At 39.5% G+C, this 17,667-nt stretch overlaps 1 protein-coding gene across 1 annotated transcript in view; it reads left to right on the top strand.

Moving 5' to 3' along the window:
- si:ch73-105b23.6 (fibrillin-3) overlaps positions 1 to 13,983 on the top strand; it is a 30,693-nt gene extending 16,710 nt beyond the window's left edge. The window contains exons 13-26 of the mRNA XM_057847578.1: positions 108 to 183; positions 282 to 572; positions 5,987 to 6,223; positions 6,308 to 6,460; positions 6,611 to 6,789; positions 8,537 to 8,729; positions 8,799 to 8,918; positions 9,000 to 9,119; positions 10,645 to 10,665; positions 10,759 to 10,820; positions 10,931 to 11,123; positions 11,250 to 11,378; positions 11,561 to 11,693; positions 13,678 to 13,983. Of these exons, the coding sequence (XP_057703561.1) occupies positions 108 to 183; positions 282 to 572; positions 5,987 to 6,223; positions 6,308 to 6,460; positions 6,611 to 6,789; positions 8,537 to 8,729; positions 8,799 to 8,918; positions 9,000 to 9,119; positions 10,645 to 10,665; positions 10,759 to 10,820; positions 10,931 to 11,123; positions 11,250 to 11,378; positions 11,561 to 11,693; positions 13,678 to 13,819 (2,049 nt within the window). The 3' untranslated portion in view covers positions 13,820 to 13,983. The remainder of the gene's footprint in view (positions 1 to 107; positions 184 to 281; positions 573 to 5,986; positions 6,224 to 6,307; positions 6,461 to 6,610; positions 6,790 to 8,536; positions 8,730 to 8,798; positions 8,919 to 8,999; positions 9,120 to 10,644; positions 10,666 to 10,758; positions 10,821 to 10,930; positions 11,124 to 11,249; positions 11,379 to 11,560; positions 11,694 to 13,677) is intronic.
- Positions 13,984 to 17,667: the final 3,684 nt, after the last annotated feature.

Below are 17,667 nucleotides of genomic sequence, written 5' to 3'. Positions count from 1 at the left end.
GAAACTTGGGCTTCTTTCTGAAAAATTATCAAAACACCGTAAAAAAATAAACAACAACCCGAGTGTACAAAACATGTACTGTACTTATATTTTATTGACTCTTACAGATTGAATGGAGATGTGCAGAGAAAGGAGAAGGACTGCAGTTATTTGTAGATAACGTTGAAATTTTTGTCACTGTTGGTAACAGCTACACTCATCTGATACAACATCTTAAATCTGCTGTGCTGTAAGAAATTGTAACCGACAACCTTTCTTGTGTCATAAATTATGTTTATCAGGTGTTGTGCACGTAGGAGAGAAAGACTTTGTAGTACGCTGCATTTCAGTGGATCGCTGTGCGGCTTTGTATGCTGGTGGTCTCCATGTGCTCGTGTGGCGTGTGGAAGGCCGCAACCAACTGGCAGCCATAGTGGAAGTTCCCCAGACATTTTACAACCGAACAATTGGTCTCATGGGTCTCTGGAGTACGAACCGCTCAGATGACTTCCTCATGTCTGACGGCCGGCTTCTGTCTTCAACTGACAGTAACCCGCCCTCAGAAGACGCGCTGCATCTTTTTGGGCTGTCCTGTGAGTGAATTACGGAAAAACAGACGTAACACATTATAGGGAAAAAAATGACAACACTTTGATTTGGAGCATTTGTTGTTTCATATAATACAACTCATTTTATGTAAGCTCAGTCACTGATCACCATCTATTCAAAACTTGACGCTTATAACCTTTAAATTGCATGTGACACGAAAAAGCATGTTTATTTCATAATACACGCGGTATTTTATGCTCCTGAATGATATGGACCGCTTGGATGTGTGTGGAAGCGATCGCTATATTTATTTAGTTTTTTTGAATCCCGCGCCATGAAAATGAGTGACTTCCGGCTTCGGTCTTGCACTGAGGAGGAGGGCGCTGTGACGTGTACGTGTGTGACGTGTGAAGGCGTCCTCTTCACTAAACAGCCGTACTGTTGTGTATGAGGACTAAGGATTCAGCTGATTTTGCGGATTAAAACGTTTATTTTTCGCATCACGCCAGCCAAACGGCTGCAGAAAAATCTTGCTTTATGAGGGAGAGGCGTGTGCGCCTTTTTGGAGTTTCAAAAGGTTCCCATTCACCGTGGATATTGGCCAAGCCCTACTACTGTGGGACAATTGGACTTACGAGGAAGTGAGTAAACATCTTGTTTTGTATTATGTCAAATATTAACACAGCGATTACAAAGTAAACACTACAAACTTTAAATAAAGGACTACTTACCTTTGATCATTGATAGGCATGTAAAAAGCTCTCCTCATGCACATTAGCTGCACGTTAGCTGCACAACAACTGCAGCCGCCCTCCTCCGGGCAACGAACTGTAAATTGCTTTCCACCGGGCGGTTTGCCGATCCGCGAAGACAATCGACAACCCAGTCGTCATGTCAAATAATCCGGGCTAGTTATGTGTGATTTTCCGCTTCGAAGACTTTGAAACATCACTCGGTTCGGGTTAGCATGTCGGCTAGCTGTCACGCCTCTTCGTTTGTTTACATTCTCCGAAGCCGGGGAAGGGAAACGACACATGTCCGATTTAGGTGTCATAAAATATTGTTCGGGAGGTGCGACAGTAAAGGTGAAGTCGACAGTTTTGACCATTATGGAGTAATTTTGCCATGTCGTCCTGAATAAGTGCATTTTTATTATTTCATATTCCATTTAGCACAAGACTGTTATTTGTCATGACCATGCCATTTATTTAGCAATTGGGGAAAATACTTGGATAAAAAGAATATCCCTGTAAAAATTTTGAAGTAAAGAGACAGAAACAATGACATTTTGCAGCTCTCTTTGTCGTGTTTTCCTCGTTGTGAATAGTTTCCCCTCGAAGGGGTGACTGGTCCTTCTCAAGCCATTTTTTTAGCTATTGGGGAAAAATACGTGGATAAAAGGAATATCCTGTAAAAATATTGGAATAGAGAGACTGAAACAATGACATTTTGCGTCTCTCTTCGTCGCGTTTTCCTCGTTCTGAATAATTCCCCCTCAATGGGCTGAATAGTAAAACCGATGAGCCCATTCTCCCGCTGACGTCATCCACCTGTTGGGGACGCTAGAGCGCTATAATGGTAGGCGTGGCTAACCGGCAGATTAAAAGACTAATTTCTCGTCATCTGCGCTTTGCTAAATTGTTGTATATAGTCGAATCGTTTCAAAATATGATTCTAATTCACATAATAATGCTATTTAACACTTTTTTTCTCCTGCCGTATGCTCTTCAACCCTTTAGAGGGAAAGTTTATTGGTCATCGAAAGAACTTACATTACAGCAATTAGTATTATTATTATTTAAATGATTTATCATTATAGTATTTTTTAATACTGTATTGGCCCGAATATAAGACGGCCCTGATTATAAAACGACCCCCTCTTTTTCAAGACTCAAGTTTGAAAAAAGACTTTTTGAACACTAAATTAATTTTCATACAGAAAATAATTACAGTTCATCTGAAACAAATGGTTATAACAATATATTTGAGAGAAAAAGCATGTTATTTTGCCTCATTCAAATCTTAATATCTGAACATTTAAATATGTAAACTAAAGTGCAATCACATTCGTAAATGAGTGGCTTCTGGTTTTTGAAATGTAAATAAACCAATCTATTGTGATACAACAACAAAATTGCAATAACTGCATTAACCATCGAAGTGAAGTCTAACTGTAACTGTAGTCTTGAAACGAATCAGAATAAGGAAAAATATTGCAATAAAATAATGCAAACTGGTTAAACATGAGAGTAGCTGAGATCTGTCATGACAGAACATTGCTTCAAAGATATCTGGCGCCATCTAGCGTCATGAACGGGTATAATGTCTAGACCACGAATATAAGACGACCCCCACTTTTTCAGTCTTATTTCAATGCAAAAAAGACCGTCTTATATTCGGGCCAATACTGTACAATTTTTATATGATTACAAATACGTAATTTTTGCACTATAAGGCACACCTAACAATAAGCCGCCACCCACCAAATTTCGCAAGAAAACAGCATTTGTTCATAGATAAGCCGCACTGGACTATATGCCGCAACAGTCCTCACTGTATAATAGGATAGTTAAACCGAAAGACCGGTAACACTTTATTTGACAGTGGCATCGTACAACTGTCATAAGACCAAATGAACCATCGAGAAGCTTTGAACCAATTGACTGCAAAGCTTCAAAAAGCTTCATTTGGCCATCACTGCTCCTTTGGGGGAGATGCTCAACCTCTGCTGCCACCTGATGTCAACACTGCTGTTGTCCAACATGCCTCCTAGCATGCATTGCAGTGCTAAAGATATAAATAGCTTCGTGTTCTGTGCTAATTATTTCTTCAGTTACTGTTCCAGTTGTTTCATTAATTGCTAGTTATGGTATTTGGCAACACTTTATTTGACAGTGGTGCCATAAGACTGTCATTAGACAATCATATTATGACATGACACTGTCATGAGCATTATTCAATGCTTAGAACAGATGTCATTTAGTGTTATCCGGCAAATTATTTTACTTTTGAATGGATGTAAAAGATCCAAGCTGGACATAAATGGAGTTCGTGACTAGGGGTGTGACAAAATATCACAATGGTGATATATCGTGATACTTTGTATCCCAAAAGGTTATCGATATGCTTCTGTCAAGAATCGAGATATCGTTTTAAAAACGTGTCAATTAAAAAAAAAAAAAAAAAAGGCTGCCATTGACGGTGCTCGACGCCCAATCCATTTAGACTGGGAACGTTCGTTCATTCAAAACCAGAGCATTCAGTCATTCGGTCCGATTTTCGGGGCAATTACAGGTCACTTTCTGTTCATTTTAGGGCATTTCCAGGTCATTTCCTGTTGAGTTTGAGTCACTGCCTATTCATTTGGGTGATTCCCAGGTCACTTCCTGTTCTGTTATGCAAAATAAACAGGAAGCGACCCATAAAATACCCCAAAATCAACAGGAAGTAACTGAAAATCAACAGGTAAATGACCTTAAATGGCCCAAAATTACCTCATTGCCTGGCATTGGCTGCCACTGCCGGCCATAGACGTTTAATCCATTTGAAGTGGGAGGGATGGCAGCGAATGAACGAATGTTCATTCGCTGCCACCCTCCCAGTTCAAATGGATTGGACGTCTACTAGTGATAAACTCATTCCAATTAACAGCAGAAGCTTGTTTTTCTGTTTATTAGTTTTTTGTAGAATATCCTAGAATGATTTCCTGACCAATGTATGGATAATCGTTGTATCGCCACATCATCAGATCATCATTATCGTGAGCTTTGTATCGCAAATCGTATCGTATCGTGAGGTACCAAGAGGTTCCCACTTCTATTCGTGACATAATTTGCCAGATGACATATGTCATAAACATTCAGTAATGCCCATGATAGTGTCATGTCTTAATTATGACGGTCTTATGACAGTCTTATGACGCCGCTGTCAAATAAAGGGTTACCTATTACCCCAAATACACAGTGGCGCCTCCAGAAATTTTTCATAGGGGTGGCCAGATGGGGCCACTTAAAATCTTGGGGTGGCACACCAAAACGAAAAGCCATAATTTCAGGTTTTCATTATATTATTGCAGTAAAAAGGTCAGGGGGAAACTATCAGAAAGACTTAAGGACACGGCTACTGATATACTTTGGTGTATTGTGTAATATTTGATGTTACTAATGATTTAATGTGCATAGTCCATAAACTTTCCAGTCTACATTTTGAGTTCCACAACAATTCTGTTTTATTGTGTTGTGTATATATTAGGCATAAGGTGTACATTTAACAAGGGCTGTCAATCGATTAAATTTTTTAATCGAGTTGATCACAGCTTAAAAAATAATTAATCGTAATTAATCGCAATTCAAACCATCTCTAAAATATGCCATATTTTTCTGTAAATTATTGTTGGAATGGAAAGATAAGACAAGACGGATATATACATTCAACATACTGTACATAAGTACTGTATTTGTTTATTATAACAATAAATCCACAAGATGGCATTAACTTTATTAACATTATTTCAGTGAAAGGGATTCACGGATAGAAAGACTTGTAATTCTTAAAGGATAAATGTGAGTTTGTATATTGTGACTAAATATTGCCATCTAGTGTAATTGTTGAACTTTCAGTAAATGATACTGTAGCGACTTAACTGTTCTGCCGAAATGCATGATGGGAAGTGGTACAACCGTGACTGTGTGTACTGGCTGCAAATGCTATATCTTCTCTGCGTTGGGTACACTACAGGGTGTTAAGAAAAAGATCAACTGTCATTCTTCCCCACGTCGCTTCCCACAATATTTTTGGTTGCTGTGGGAGAGATGACAAAGCTTTTGCTAATTAAAAGCACGGCCCCAATGAATGCTTGTATCTACTCCACTCTGCCTCTTATCTCTGTATATAAGTAAAACGGTGCCATTGTAGGCTGTTTGCTGCAATGCGTGAATGCGTCGTACAGCGAATGCGTTAATTGCGATACATTTTTTCACGTGAATAGTTTAAGAAAATTAATTACCACCCGTTAATGTGATAAATTTGACAGCCCTATATTTAACAAAACAAAATAAATGCATTCATTTGGGATGAAATGCAAAACTGATGCTACAACAATCTAATGATATATTGGCAAGCGGGGTGGCCAGTGGGGTGGCCACTGCAAATACATTAACAAATAAGCCACACTGGACTATAAGCCGCAGGATTCAAAATGAAGGAAAAATGTAACGGCTCAGAGTCTGAAAATTACGGTACATTTATATGGCAATAGACATCCAATGCTTTTAAATAGGCAGTCAATGATCATCTATCAGTGTTCATTCAAATTAGATTGGACATCCATTACCGTCAATGGCAGCCAATACGTTAAATGAGTGCAAAAAAAATCATAATTTGTGCATGAAAGAGTTCAAATAAATTTTAAGATATTCCTAACTACACATGCAAATTACAGTAACTGCTATGTCATTAGGGGCAGTCCCACAACCAGAAAGCCTACTATTTTCTTCCTCTCCACTGAATCCACTTGAAGCGGTCTCTCTCAAAGAACTGCTGGAGGGCTTCAGTCCTGATGTAGTGGAGCAGCAAAGGAAAATCTGCCAAGGCAGTATGCAATGTGTCCATGACAGTCTTGCATCCAGCAGCCCTGACCTAGGGCTTCAAACACTGAATGCGGAAAAACAATACCAGAATTTAGCCCAAATCTATGGTAAGGCGTCTGTTAAAATTTAAAGCATATCAGATGTGCCCTTGACTAAATTGGATGGACTTTTGTGTTTGTGTGTTCTGGTAGGCAATACTCCTCCCATAGTGACAGAACCTACGCTAATCCATGCTCAGGTCAACTCTCCTCTCAACATACGGATCATTGCTCAGGATCCTAATGGAGATTCTATCTTTTATTCACTACTCTCACCAAGACCCCGGCAGGCCTCCATTGGCAGTGGTGAGACTCAAATACACACATATCAGCATGTTTCTTATCCTTGCTGAGGGAAGACCAAGGCTAATAAGCTTTGCTTGAGATCATTTGTCACTGTCCAGTTGCCATATATAATTGAGGTGCAATCAGACTACTCCTGTTTTTCCAATCCAGCTGATGGATACTTAACCTGGATGCCCCCTAACATCCAACCGGTCAAGTTTACTATTAAGGTCACAGACATGCGCTCCAGCTCCTTATTTACACCCATTCTACGTATCTGCAACTGCCTCAATGGAGGGACGTGCTTGTCTGACAGCGTCATTGAAAACCACCTTCAGGGAAAGTTCCAGGTAAACGTTTTACTATTCACATATACACTGTAATTTCACCTCTAACAGTAATACATTAGTAAGGCCACTTCCTTCATTTACAGTGGGGCAAATAAGTATTTAGTCAACCACTAATTGTGCAAGTTCTCCCACTTGAAAATATTAGGCCTGTAATTGTCAACATGGGTAAACCTCAACCATGAGAGACAGAATAAGGAAACAAAAAAACAGAAAATCACACTGTTTGATTTTTAAAGAATTTATTTGCAAATCATGGTGGAAAATAAGTATATGGTCAATACCAAAAGTTCATCTCAATACTTTGTTATGTAACCCTTTGTTGGCAATAACGGAGATCAAACGTTTTCTGTAACTCTTCACAAGCTTTTCACACACTGTTGCTGGTATTTTGGCCCATTCCTCCATGCAGATCTCCTCTAGAGCAGTGAGGTTTTGGGGCTGTCGTTGGGCAACACGGACTTTTAACTCCCTCCACAGATTTTCTATGGGGTTCAGATCTGGAGACTGGCTAGGCCACTCCAGGACCTTGAAATGCTTTATACGAAGTCACCCCTTTGTTGCCCTGGCTGTGTGTTTGGGATCATTTTCATGCTGAAAGACCCAGCCACATCTCATCTTCAATGCCCTTGCTAATGGAAGGAGATTTTCACTCAAAATCTCTCGATACATGGCCCCATTCATTCTTTCCTTTACACAGATCAGTCGTCCTGGTCCCTTTGCCGAAAAACAGCCCGAAAGCATGATGTTTCCACCCCATGCTTCACAGTGGGTATGGTGCAATTCAGTATTCTTTTTCCTCCAAACAGGAGAACCTGTGTTTCTACCAAAAAGTCATATTTTGGTTTCATCTGACCATAACACATTCTCCCAGTCCTCTTCTGGATCATCCAAATGCTCTCTAGCGAACCGCAGACGGGCCTGGACATGTACTTTCTTCAGCAGGGGGACACGTCTGGTAGTGCAGGATTTGAGTCCCTGGCGGCGCATTGTGTTACTGATAGTAGCCTTTGTTACTGTGGTCCCAGCTCCCTGTAGGTCATTCACTTGGTCCCCTTGTGTGGTTCTGGGACTTTTGCTCACCGTTCTTGTTATCATTTTGACGCCACGGGGTGAGATCTTGCATGGAGCCCCAGATCGAGGGAGATTATCAGTGGTCGTGTATGTCTTCCATTTTCTAATAATTGCTCCCACAGTTGATTTCTTTACACCAAGCGTTTTACCTATTGCAGATTCAGTCTTTCCAGCCTGGTGCAGGTCTACAATTTTGTCTCTGGTGTCCTTCGACAGCTATTTGGTCTTGGCCATAGTGGAGTTTGGAGTGTGACTGACTGATGTTGTGGACAGGTGTCTTTTATACCGATAATGAGGTAAAACAGGTGTCATTAATACAGGTAACGAGTGGAGCCTCGTTAGACCTCGTTAGAAGAAGTTAGACCTCTTTGACAGCCAGAAATCTTGCTTGTTTGTAGGTGACCAAATACTTATTTTCCACTCTAATTTGGAAATAAATTTTTAAAAATCAAACAATGTGATTTTCTGTTTTTTTTTCCACATTCTGTCTCTCATGGTTTAGGTTTACCCATGTTGACAATTGTAAGCTTCTCTAATCTTTTCAAGTAGGAGAACTTGCACAATTGGTGGTTGACTAAATACTTATATGCCCACTTTACACTGTAATTTCACCTCTAACAGTAATACATTAGTAAGGCCACTTCCTTCATTTATCTCTTTTTCGTTCATGTCCCAGGTGTTGGGGTGTTTATGCCCGAAAGGGTTCAGTGGCAAGTTTTGTGGAAACATTGCAGACCAATGTAAAGGCAAGCCATGTTTCCGAGGGGTGCAGTGCCAATCAGATCTGCAAAATGGGGACTTTAAATGTGGGGACTGCCCTGATAATACAGTGTCCAACGGAAAGGAGGGATACAAGTGCTTTAAGCATGGTCAGTCATGAATAAATGGTTACTCTTAGGTCCTAACAGGCAGTTTCACACTCCAATGTTGTTTCCCAGACATGTGCATGCCTCCGTATACCTTCCCCTGCCACAAAGATGCGACATGCTCCAGCACCAAGCAAAACTACACCTGCACATGTAAATCAGGCTTTTTGGGAAATGGATTGAATTGTACAGGTATGCAACACCCTGGAGGCGGATAATCTCGCCTTTACTAAAATTTATCCAACATTGCCTCCTTCTGTGTATGTACTGAAGATATAGACGAGTGTGCTGAGGTGTCAACTTGTCCCAATGCCAAGTTTGAGTGTAAGAACATACCAGGTTCTGTCGAGTGCTACTGCAGATACCAGAATGATAAGGACACTGACGGATGTGGTATGCCTATTTTTAGTTCATTCATCATTCATTCATTTTTAATTTTCCTTTGATAGTCATATACTCCTGTAATCAAATACTATCTGACTTTAACGATAATAAGACATGAATACATGCTGTGTAAAAAGTATGTTTAACTACAACAACAACAGCAATTGGTAGTACTGTTCCAATTGCTCAATATCTGAGCCCATCATTACAGTGATCCCTCGTTTTTCATGGTTAATAGGGACCACAACCTGCCGCAATACCGTATTGACCCGAAAATAAGACGGCCCTGATTATAAGACAACCCCCTCTTTTTCAAGACTCAAATTGGAAAAAAGACTTTTTGAACACCAAATAAATGTTCATACAGAAAATAATTACAGTACATCTGAAACAAATGATTGTAACAATATATTTGAGAGAAAATGCATGTTATTTTGCCTCATTCAAATCTTAATACCTGAAAATTTAAATATGTAAATTAAAGTGCAATCACATTCGCAAATGAATGGCTTCTGTATTTTGAAATGTAAACAAACCATTCTATTGTGATAAAACAACAAAATTACAATAACTGCATTAACCATCAAAGTGTGGTGTAACTGTAACTGTCGTCTTGAAACAAATCTGAATAAGGAAAAACATTGCAATAAAATAATGCAAACTGGTTAAACTTGAGAGTAGCTGAGATCTGTCATGACAGAACATTACTCCTCAAGTTCAGCATTCGCTTCAATGATATCTGGCGCCATCTAGCGTCGTGAATGGGTATAATGTCTAGACCCCGACTATAAGACGACTCACACTTTTTCAGTCTTATTTCAAAGCAAAAAACACCGTCTTATATTCGGGCCAAAAAACCCCCCAAAAATGTTTTTTTTTCTTTTTCAATGTATTTATTCAGATTTAGCATTGGAAAGAGATATATATTAGACGTTTCGTCACTTTTTTCCCCCAAAGTATAATTAAAAAACAAAATGTATATAAATATATTTTAATAAATGTTTTTTAAGCACATCATATGTAATAATTATGATAAGTTTTAAACACGTTACTGCCCCACTGAATTATTTTTAAACAAGAATAAAGTAGAAAAATGCTTGTTTTTATTAAATGCTTCATTGAGTGAGTCCACTCAAATCCGCTCAAGCTGCTCACTTACACACAATGAGTTGCCACAGCAACTGTTTAACAAGTTAAACGATGATTGACGCATGCGGCGCTTTGAAGTTTTGGCTTCCAAGCACCTATCGCAAGATCAAACCTTAACGTCTGTCAATCATCGTTAACTTTAATAAGCAATTCCAGTGCACTGCCAAAAAAAGCGGCAGGAGCGAGAGTGTGAGACTATGTGATCGGATCGGGACAGCTCTGTCTATAAAATACTGCATTTATTCATTTATTTTCTTCATTGAAAAGAAAATCCGCTATGGACTAAGGGCGCGAAGTTTAAAGCGTGAAGTAGTGAGGGATCCTAATTTGTGTAGCTTTCCTTCCTAATATACAGTAATAATATACTCATTATCTAACTCCACAGGTGACTCTGCCAACCCTCCAGGTAATCATTAAAATGAATTTGTTATAATCCTGAACATCTCATTTAGTCGTAAGACGCCATCACAGAGGTGTCAAAACTTTAATGTATTGACAGGGGCAAATGTGTTCACTGTGCTTGTGGATTGGGGGAGGAACGGGCCGGACGGACTTGATCAGGTCGGTTAGTGTGCCCGTGGCAATGACTACTATATAATTTCTGCCAGCTGATGACAATTGGCCATCACTATTCAATTTAAACTAGAATACCGATATTTATTTTCTTTCAGTTGGTAAACATCCTGTCTCAAGGCTTTCAGAACAAATTCTACAATGCCAGAAAGATGGACCCAGGACACAGTTCAAGTCCAAATCAGGTTGAGTATCGAATTAATGTGTCCAGTGATACACCTCACTGGTACATCAGAGACTACCTAGCCAGAGTCAGCAGCCGTTATGACATCAGCGCCATAGAAGTTGATGGTAAACCACACATCCCTAATCATGTACTAACCAACTATTTTCAAATGACTTTTGTATGGTCATGTTTGAGAGGAAAATGTCATTCTAAAGGTTTTTGTCTCTTGTTCAATGCCTTTTCACCCACAGATCTGGATGAGTGTCAGGCCAATGAGGCGGCATGTGTGTACCCTGCAGTATGCACCAACACTTATGGGGGCTATAGGTGTGTGTGCAATGGCACAACTGATGTAGATGAATCACAGTCTTGTGTATTTGGTGAGTATCAATGCATTTTTGACATAGTAATGTGAATTACTCAGAAACTAGAGCAGTTTGAGTTGTCACATGCAGTTTCAGTAAATAAGCAACAAAACTTCCAGAACAAAGCTAATAGAAATGTCTAAAGTCTCACTTTGTTGAAAAACAAATGTATAGTAACAATTGCATTTCAATTTCAGCAGAAAGAGACAACGTTAACAACAAAAATATAGATCTTATATTGGGCCTGGTTCTGGGAATTGGAATCCCACTGCTTCTCATTCTGGCTGCACTGGCCTATTTTTGCTGCTGCAAGAAGACAGTGACTGGAGAGTAAGTAATCAAAGCTACAACTAAAATATAAATATATTGAGTTTACAAAACAAAACAATAAAATCCCATGCTATCAATGAACAAAACAGTATCATAATATTTGGGTCTTTTAAAACTTATTTGTAGTAAGTAGTAGTAGTAGTAGTAGTAGTAATACAGTGGGGCAAATAAGTATTTAGTCAACCACCAATTGTGCAAGTTCTACTACTTGAAAAGATTAGAGAGGCCTGTAATTGTCAACATGGGTAAACCTCAACCATGAGAGACAGAATGTGGGGGAAAAAAACAAGAAAATTACATTGTTTGATTTTTAAAGAATTTATTTCCAAATTAGAGTTGAAAATAAGTATTTGGTCACCAACAAACAAGCAAGATTTCTGGCTGTCAAAGAGGTCTAACTTCTAACGAGGTCTCACGAGGCTCCACTCGTTACCTGTATTAATGGCACCTGTTTTAACTCATTATCGGTATAAAAGACACCTGTCCACAACCTCAGTCAGTCACACTCCAAACTCCACTATGGCCAAGACCGAAGAGCTGTCGAAGGACACCAGAAACAAAATTGTAGACCTGCACCAGGCTGGGAAGACTGAATCTGCAATAGGTAAAACGTTTGGTGTAAAGAAATCAACTGTGGGAGCAATTATTAGAAAATGGAAGACATACAAGACCACAGATAATCTCTCTCGATCTGGGGCTTCATGCAAGATCTCACCCCGTGGCGTCAAAATGATAACAGGAACGGTGAGCAAAAGTCCCAGAACCACACGGGGGGGACCTAGTGAATGACCTACAGAGAGCTGGGACCACAGTAACAAAGGCTACTATCAGTAACCCAATGCGCCGCCAGGGAATCAAATCCTGCACTGCCAGACGTGTCCCCCTGCTGAAGAAAGTACACGTCCAGGCCCGTCTGCGGTTCGCTAGAGAACATTTGGATGATCCAGAAGAGGACTGGGAGAATGTGTTATGGTCAGATGAAACCAAAATAGAACTTTTTGGTAGAAACACAGTGTGTTTGGAGGAGAAAGAATACTGAATTGCATCCGAAGAACACCATACCCACTGTGAAGCATGGGGGTGGAAACATCATGCTTTGGGGCTGGTTTTCTGCAAAGGGACCAGGACGACTGATCTGTGTAAAGGAAAGAATGAATGGGGCCATGTATCGAGAGATTTTGAGTGAAAATCTCCTTCCATCAGCAAGGGCATTTAAGATGAGTAGTGGCTGGGTCTTTCAGCGTGACAATGATCCCAAACACACAGCCAGGGCAACAAAGGAGTGGCTTTGTAAGAAGCATTTCAAGGTCCTAGAGTGGCCTAGCCAGTCTCCAGATCTCAACCCCATAGAAAATCTTTGGAGGGAGTTGAAAGTCAGTGTTGCCCAAGGACAGCCCCAAAACATCACCGCTCTAGAGGAGATCTGCATGGATGAATGGGCCAAAATACCAGCAACAGTGTGTGAAAGCTTGTGAAGAGTTACAGAAAACGTTTGGCCTCCGTTATTGCCAACAAAGGGTACATAACAAAGAATTGAGATGAAGTTTTGGGATTTACCAAATACTTATTCTCCACTATGATTTGCAAATAAATTCTTTAAAAATCAAACAATGTGATTTTCTGAGGGGCTTTCCACATTCTGTCTCTCATAGTTGAGGTTTACCCATGTTAACAATTACAGGCCTCTCTAATATTTTCAAGTGGGAGAATTTGCACAATTAGTAGTTGACTAAATACTTATTTGCCCCACTGTAAGTCCAGCATGTGTCTAAAGATACTGTATGGATCATGGGTAAGGTGTTAATGACTCATAATCCCTAAAATGACTAGCCTGCTGTCTGTACTATATATAAACAACCGTTTATGGAGATAACACAGGGATGACTCAAGTATTGTGGGATTATAATGTTAGATTAGAGTACATCATGATATGGTTAAGGCTATGGTTACTTTAAATGTGCTTTATGCCTTTTTCTCCTTGCAGTTTGCCACACCTACTGTACGACCAAGTACAAGAATTGCCCAATTCTCAACCCATCAACTACTCTGACCCAACTTTACACTACACGACTCATTGCAGTCCCAGGATCATAGACAACATCACACCCCGGCAAAGGAACAGATAGCACATGCTGAATTTAATTTTACATAAAGCATGTGTATGCTTGGGACACACGCAAAAAATCATATTCCATGCAGACATGCGAAACAGACCTCAAGCACTTTTGAAGCTGATGTTTTATGATAAAGATGGAAAACTTATTTATATGGTGAAAAACGAGTAAACCTGAATGACTTTGAAAGCTTATTTTTGTCATTTATCCCACTGAATATTAGTCAAGTTTGACGCGGATGTTTTGATTTTCGCTCCTGCAAACAATGTTTCTTCAATCAAAGTCAGCGACAGAAAAAGACAATCTCTTGGCAATATGAAAGTAATCTACCGCAGTGCTTTGGCATCCAGTTGAAATGCCGCCAACAGACTCCTCGATGGCCTCATTAGCATCTGCCACAAACCTGGCAGCAAACTGCTGCCTTTTGTTCCGAAAAGTTTTCATCTGTCACTCCAAAGTCCATCCATTAATCTCAAAAATCTAAAGCAACACCTTTAGTTTGAAGCTAAATTTTTAGTGTTATTTTAAATTTGTGTGTTTTGAAGAGTCTTGCAAGCAGCAAAAAATGTCTGCGATTTGAACTCTTTAAAATTACACGAGTTTGCACACTCTAAACCAAGGGCATAGGTTTGCATAGGGATGGTAGGGACACAACACTAGCAACTTTTCAGGATGCTCAAATTGTCCCCACCAACTTTTAAGCAAACTTATTTGCATTATATATTAAGTTTAGCTGTTTAGGTAATTTAGATTTTCTACCCATATGTTGTAAGGATAGAATTGACCTTACCATTTTTAAGTGAATTATTTTCATTTTGTTCAGACTTACATTGATCCCTTCTCACTTGCTGAATATGTCAGGCCATTTTTTTCTCCACAAACGCACGTTTGATTAGCTGATGACTTGACACCCGCCCCCCACACATACGCATTCACAGCCCCGACAGAAATACAACATGTCGCCTCCTCCGCCCCCTTCAAAGAGGAGGGATACTAGAAGTTTTTTTCAGGCCAGCAGCAGCCACTGCAGGTAATGTAAAAAGGTGGAGGTGAGGAACACACGACTAATTTTGCTATTGAAAATCCGACCTGCATCAGAGTTAGCATAACATTAAACTGTGTCAATTTGCTAACCGGCAAAACTCGAGTCGGAAGCTAGAGAGTTGTCCTACTGTATGTGTTTTCTACTGTTAACGTTAATTAAACTGTGTGAACCGAGGTGTACCCCCTTCTCCCAATTTTAATAGTTTATATTTGTTTATATGGTCTTAAAGCTGCCTAAAGGACCTTTTTTTTTTTTTTTTTTTTTTTTTTTTTTTTAACTTTGGCTGTGTTTATTGACAGAAACAGCAGTGTTTTATCTGAAGGAAGGCTCCATTTTTATTATTATTTTTATTTCCTAAGTTTTTTTTGTCGTTGTTATATTTGATTTTTTTGTTTAGACCAGTGTTTTTCAACCGGTTAGAGATCGTCAGGTGTGCCGTGAGAAATGATCCAGTATTGGGTTTTTTTTTGTTTGTTTGTTTTTTTACACGTCGTCGGGCGGAGTTGCAGTAGCAAGGAAGGAGTAGGTAGGTTTTGGTCGTGTGCAGATGAGTGAGGTATTTCTCTTGTTGCGTTCAAGACCTGCTCGGATTTCTAGCCATCAGCCATCTTGCTGTCCACAACAATGTGGACCCCAGTATCCTTTCCATTTTATCCATATGTGACGACCGCCCATCCTCCCCCTGTGCTTTATTCCAACACATTGCGGCAAGGCTATCCAAGCAGCTATCCAACAGAGCCATGGTGCCAAGCAAGCTTAAACGTAATCTCCAAACAAAACACCTGTAACTTCAAAACGGGTCGACGGACTATTTTGTTCACCTCCGTTAAAACACAGAGAAATCGGCAATTTTTTTTTAGAAAAACTACAGAGTTAAATGAGAAAGCCCTCAAACCTTGTTGCTGAACTTCTTGCTAAATCCAAAAAGTCCCACAATGAGGCAGAGACATTAATACTACATGCATACAAAGCGCTGATGCGGTTAAAGACATTCGTAAAGTCCCCGTCTGATAATTCTGAGCTTTTCAAGCCTAACTGCTATAAAAACAGAGAGACGAAAGCTGTTGAAGAAGATTCCTGCCAGGATATCGACTTTGCGTTCATCAAAACAGGCTAAAGTTTCACACTGAGTAAGTATACATACTGAGAAATTATTTAATAATTTAATATACTGTACAGAAAATAATTTTGAAACATTTTTGGTTTGTGGTGTGCCTCAAGATTTTTTCCAATGTAAAAACGTGCCGTGACTCAGAAAAGGTTGAAAAACACTGGTTTAGACAATGTTGAGTGGCAAATGTCTATTTTTTTTCGCATTTCTGGATAGTTAAGAGATTATTAACAAGTTTGTATTTGTTGTGTATTTTAATATCATTTAAGTTATGTTCAAATATTGCACTTTCAATTTGCTAATAAAATCCAGACATTTATTCTGGAATTTTAAAAAACCTTTCTTTAGTAGTTTTTGAAAACAAAGGTTTGAATCCAACGGTGTATCACCCAAACCAATATATATGAAAGTATAAGTCAATACATGTTTATTTTGCATTGATCAATTAGCCTATCAATTAATTAGGTTCATATTCGTGAGCAGGGCCGGCCCAGGCCAGTTGGGGGCCCTAAGCAAAATGATGCATAGGGGCCCATATTTTTGGCCCACCATTTCGTCACAGTGTACTGTGAAACCCATACATGCAATCCAACCCATACGTCCATATTTTGTATATTAATCAGATTTTGTTGCACTGCGTACTTCAAACTTCTCACCCCAAATGATTGTCAGTACTTACAGTAGATAGCGCCGAACCTTTTTCTAAAAGAGGAAAGAAAGACGTTAAGGAAGAACTTTTATTTTTTTTAAAGTTTGTAATCAAGTATCAAAACTCACAAAAGTCAAATAAAGCAAACTGTAGTAAACAAAATAGAATATAAATTTAAAAATTGCCAGATTGGAGGCCCCCTAGTGGTCAGGGGCCCTAAGCAGCTGCATAGTCTGCTTATTGGCTGGGCCGGCCCAGTTCCTGAGAAATGTAACCCTGACTGACCCCTGTTCACCCAATCTTTTTAGTCTTATTAATGTCCAGTCTGCAGCAAAAAGTGTATATGCAGGTTATGCTGTTATATTGTCCCTACCAATTTTGAGACCAAACCTACCTCTGCTCTAAACCCAATAACAGTTGATTGACAGATTTTTTTTTAAGATAAAGCATTTAATTCCTTTTGACCTTTTAACTTGCCATGATTTTTGTAGCCCACATAGCTAAAATCATGCTGTGATGCACAACTAAGCACCGAGCTCACCTGTTACCTTAAGCAGGGAAAGCGGTATAGAAAATGGATGGATTGATAACAGGAGGACGCCCACTGTTTTTTATTTTTAAAATATTTTTGCCCGTCACTTTGAAAACAATTCATACTTTGGTCACCAGATGTCACTGCTGAGTCTTCCAAGCAGAGCAGATCCAACACGTTTGTTTGTGATCACAGTCTAAGCAGAAATGCAGAACGCACACACAGACGGCTTGACACCTGCACTGCAGACTTCATCTGGTAGTGGCCACAGCATGCTCAAAGAAGAATGATATCATCTTAAGGAGGCGTGTAGTTGGTAGGCCTGTGAATTTACACTCCTGCAGCTGCAGATCTGACCTGTAGTTCAGTAAGGGCCAGAGGACACAGCACGCCATAACACACTGCACTCTTTACTTCCTTTTTTTGTGGTTAAACTAAAAATAAAAAACTCACAGTCACTATGGTACAAACCATAATTTACTTTATTATTATTTTTACTTCTACTAATTCTATTATTTCACAT

This window comes from Corythoichthys intestinalis, chromosome 10, assembly GCF_030265065.1.
Source record: "Corythoichthys intestinalis isolate RoL2023-P3 chromosome 10, ASM3026506v1, whole genome shotgun sequence".
NCBI lineage: Eukaryota > Metazoa > Chordata > Actinopteri > Syngnathiformes > Syngnathidae > Corythoichthys > Corythoichthys intestinalis.
The sequence above is the reverse complement of the archived record's forward strand: the minus strand, read 5'-3'. Positions and strand labels throughout refer to the sequence as shown.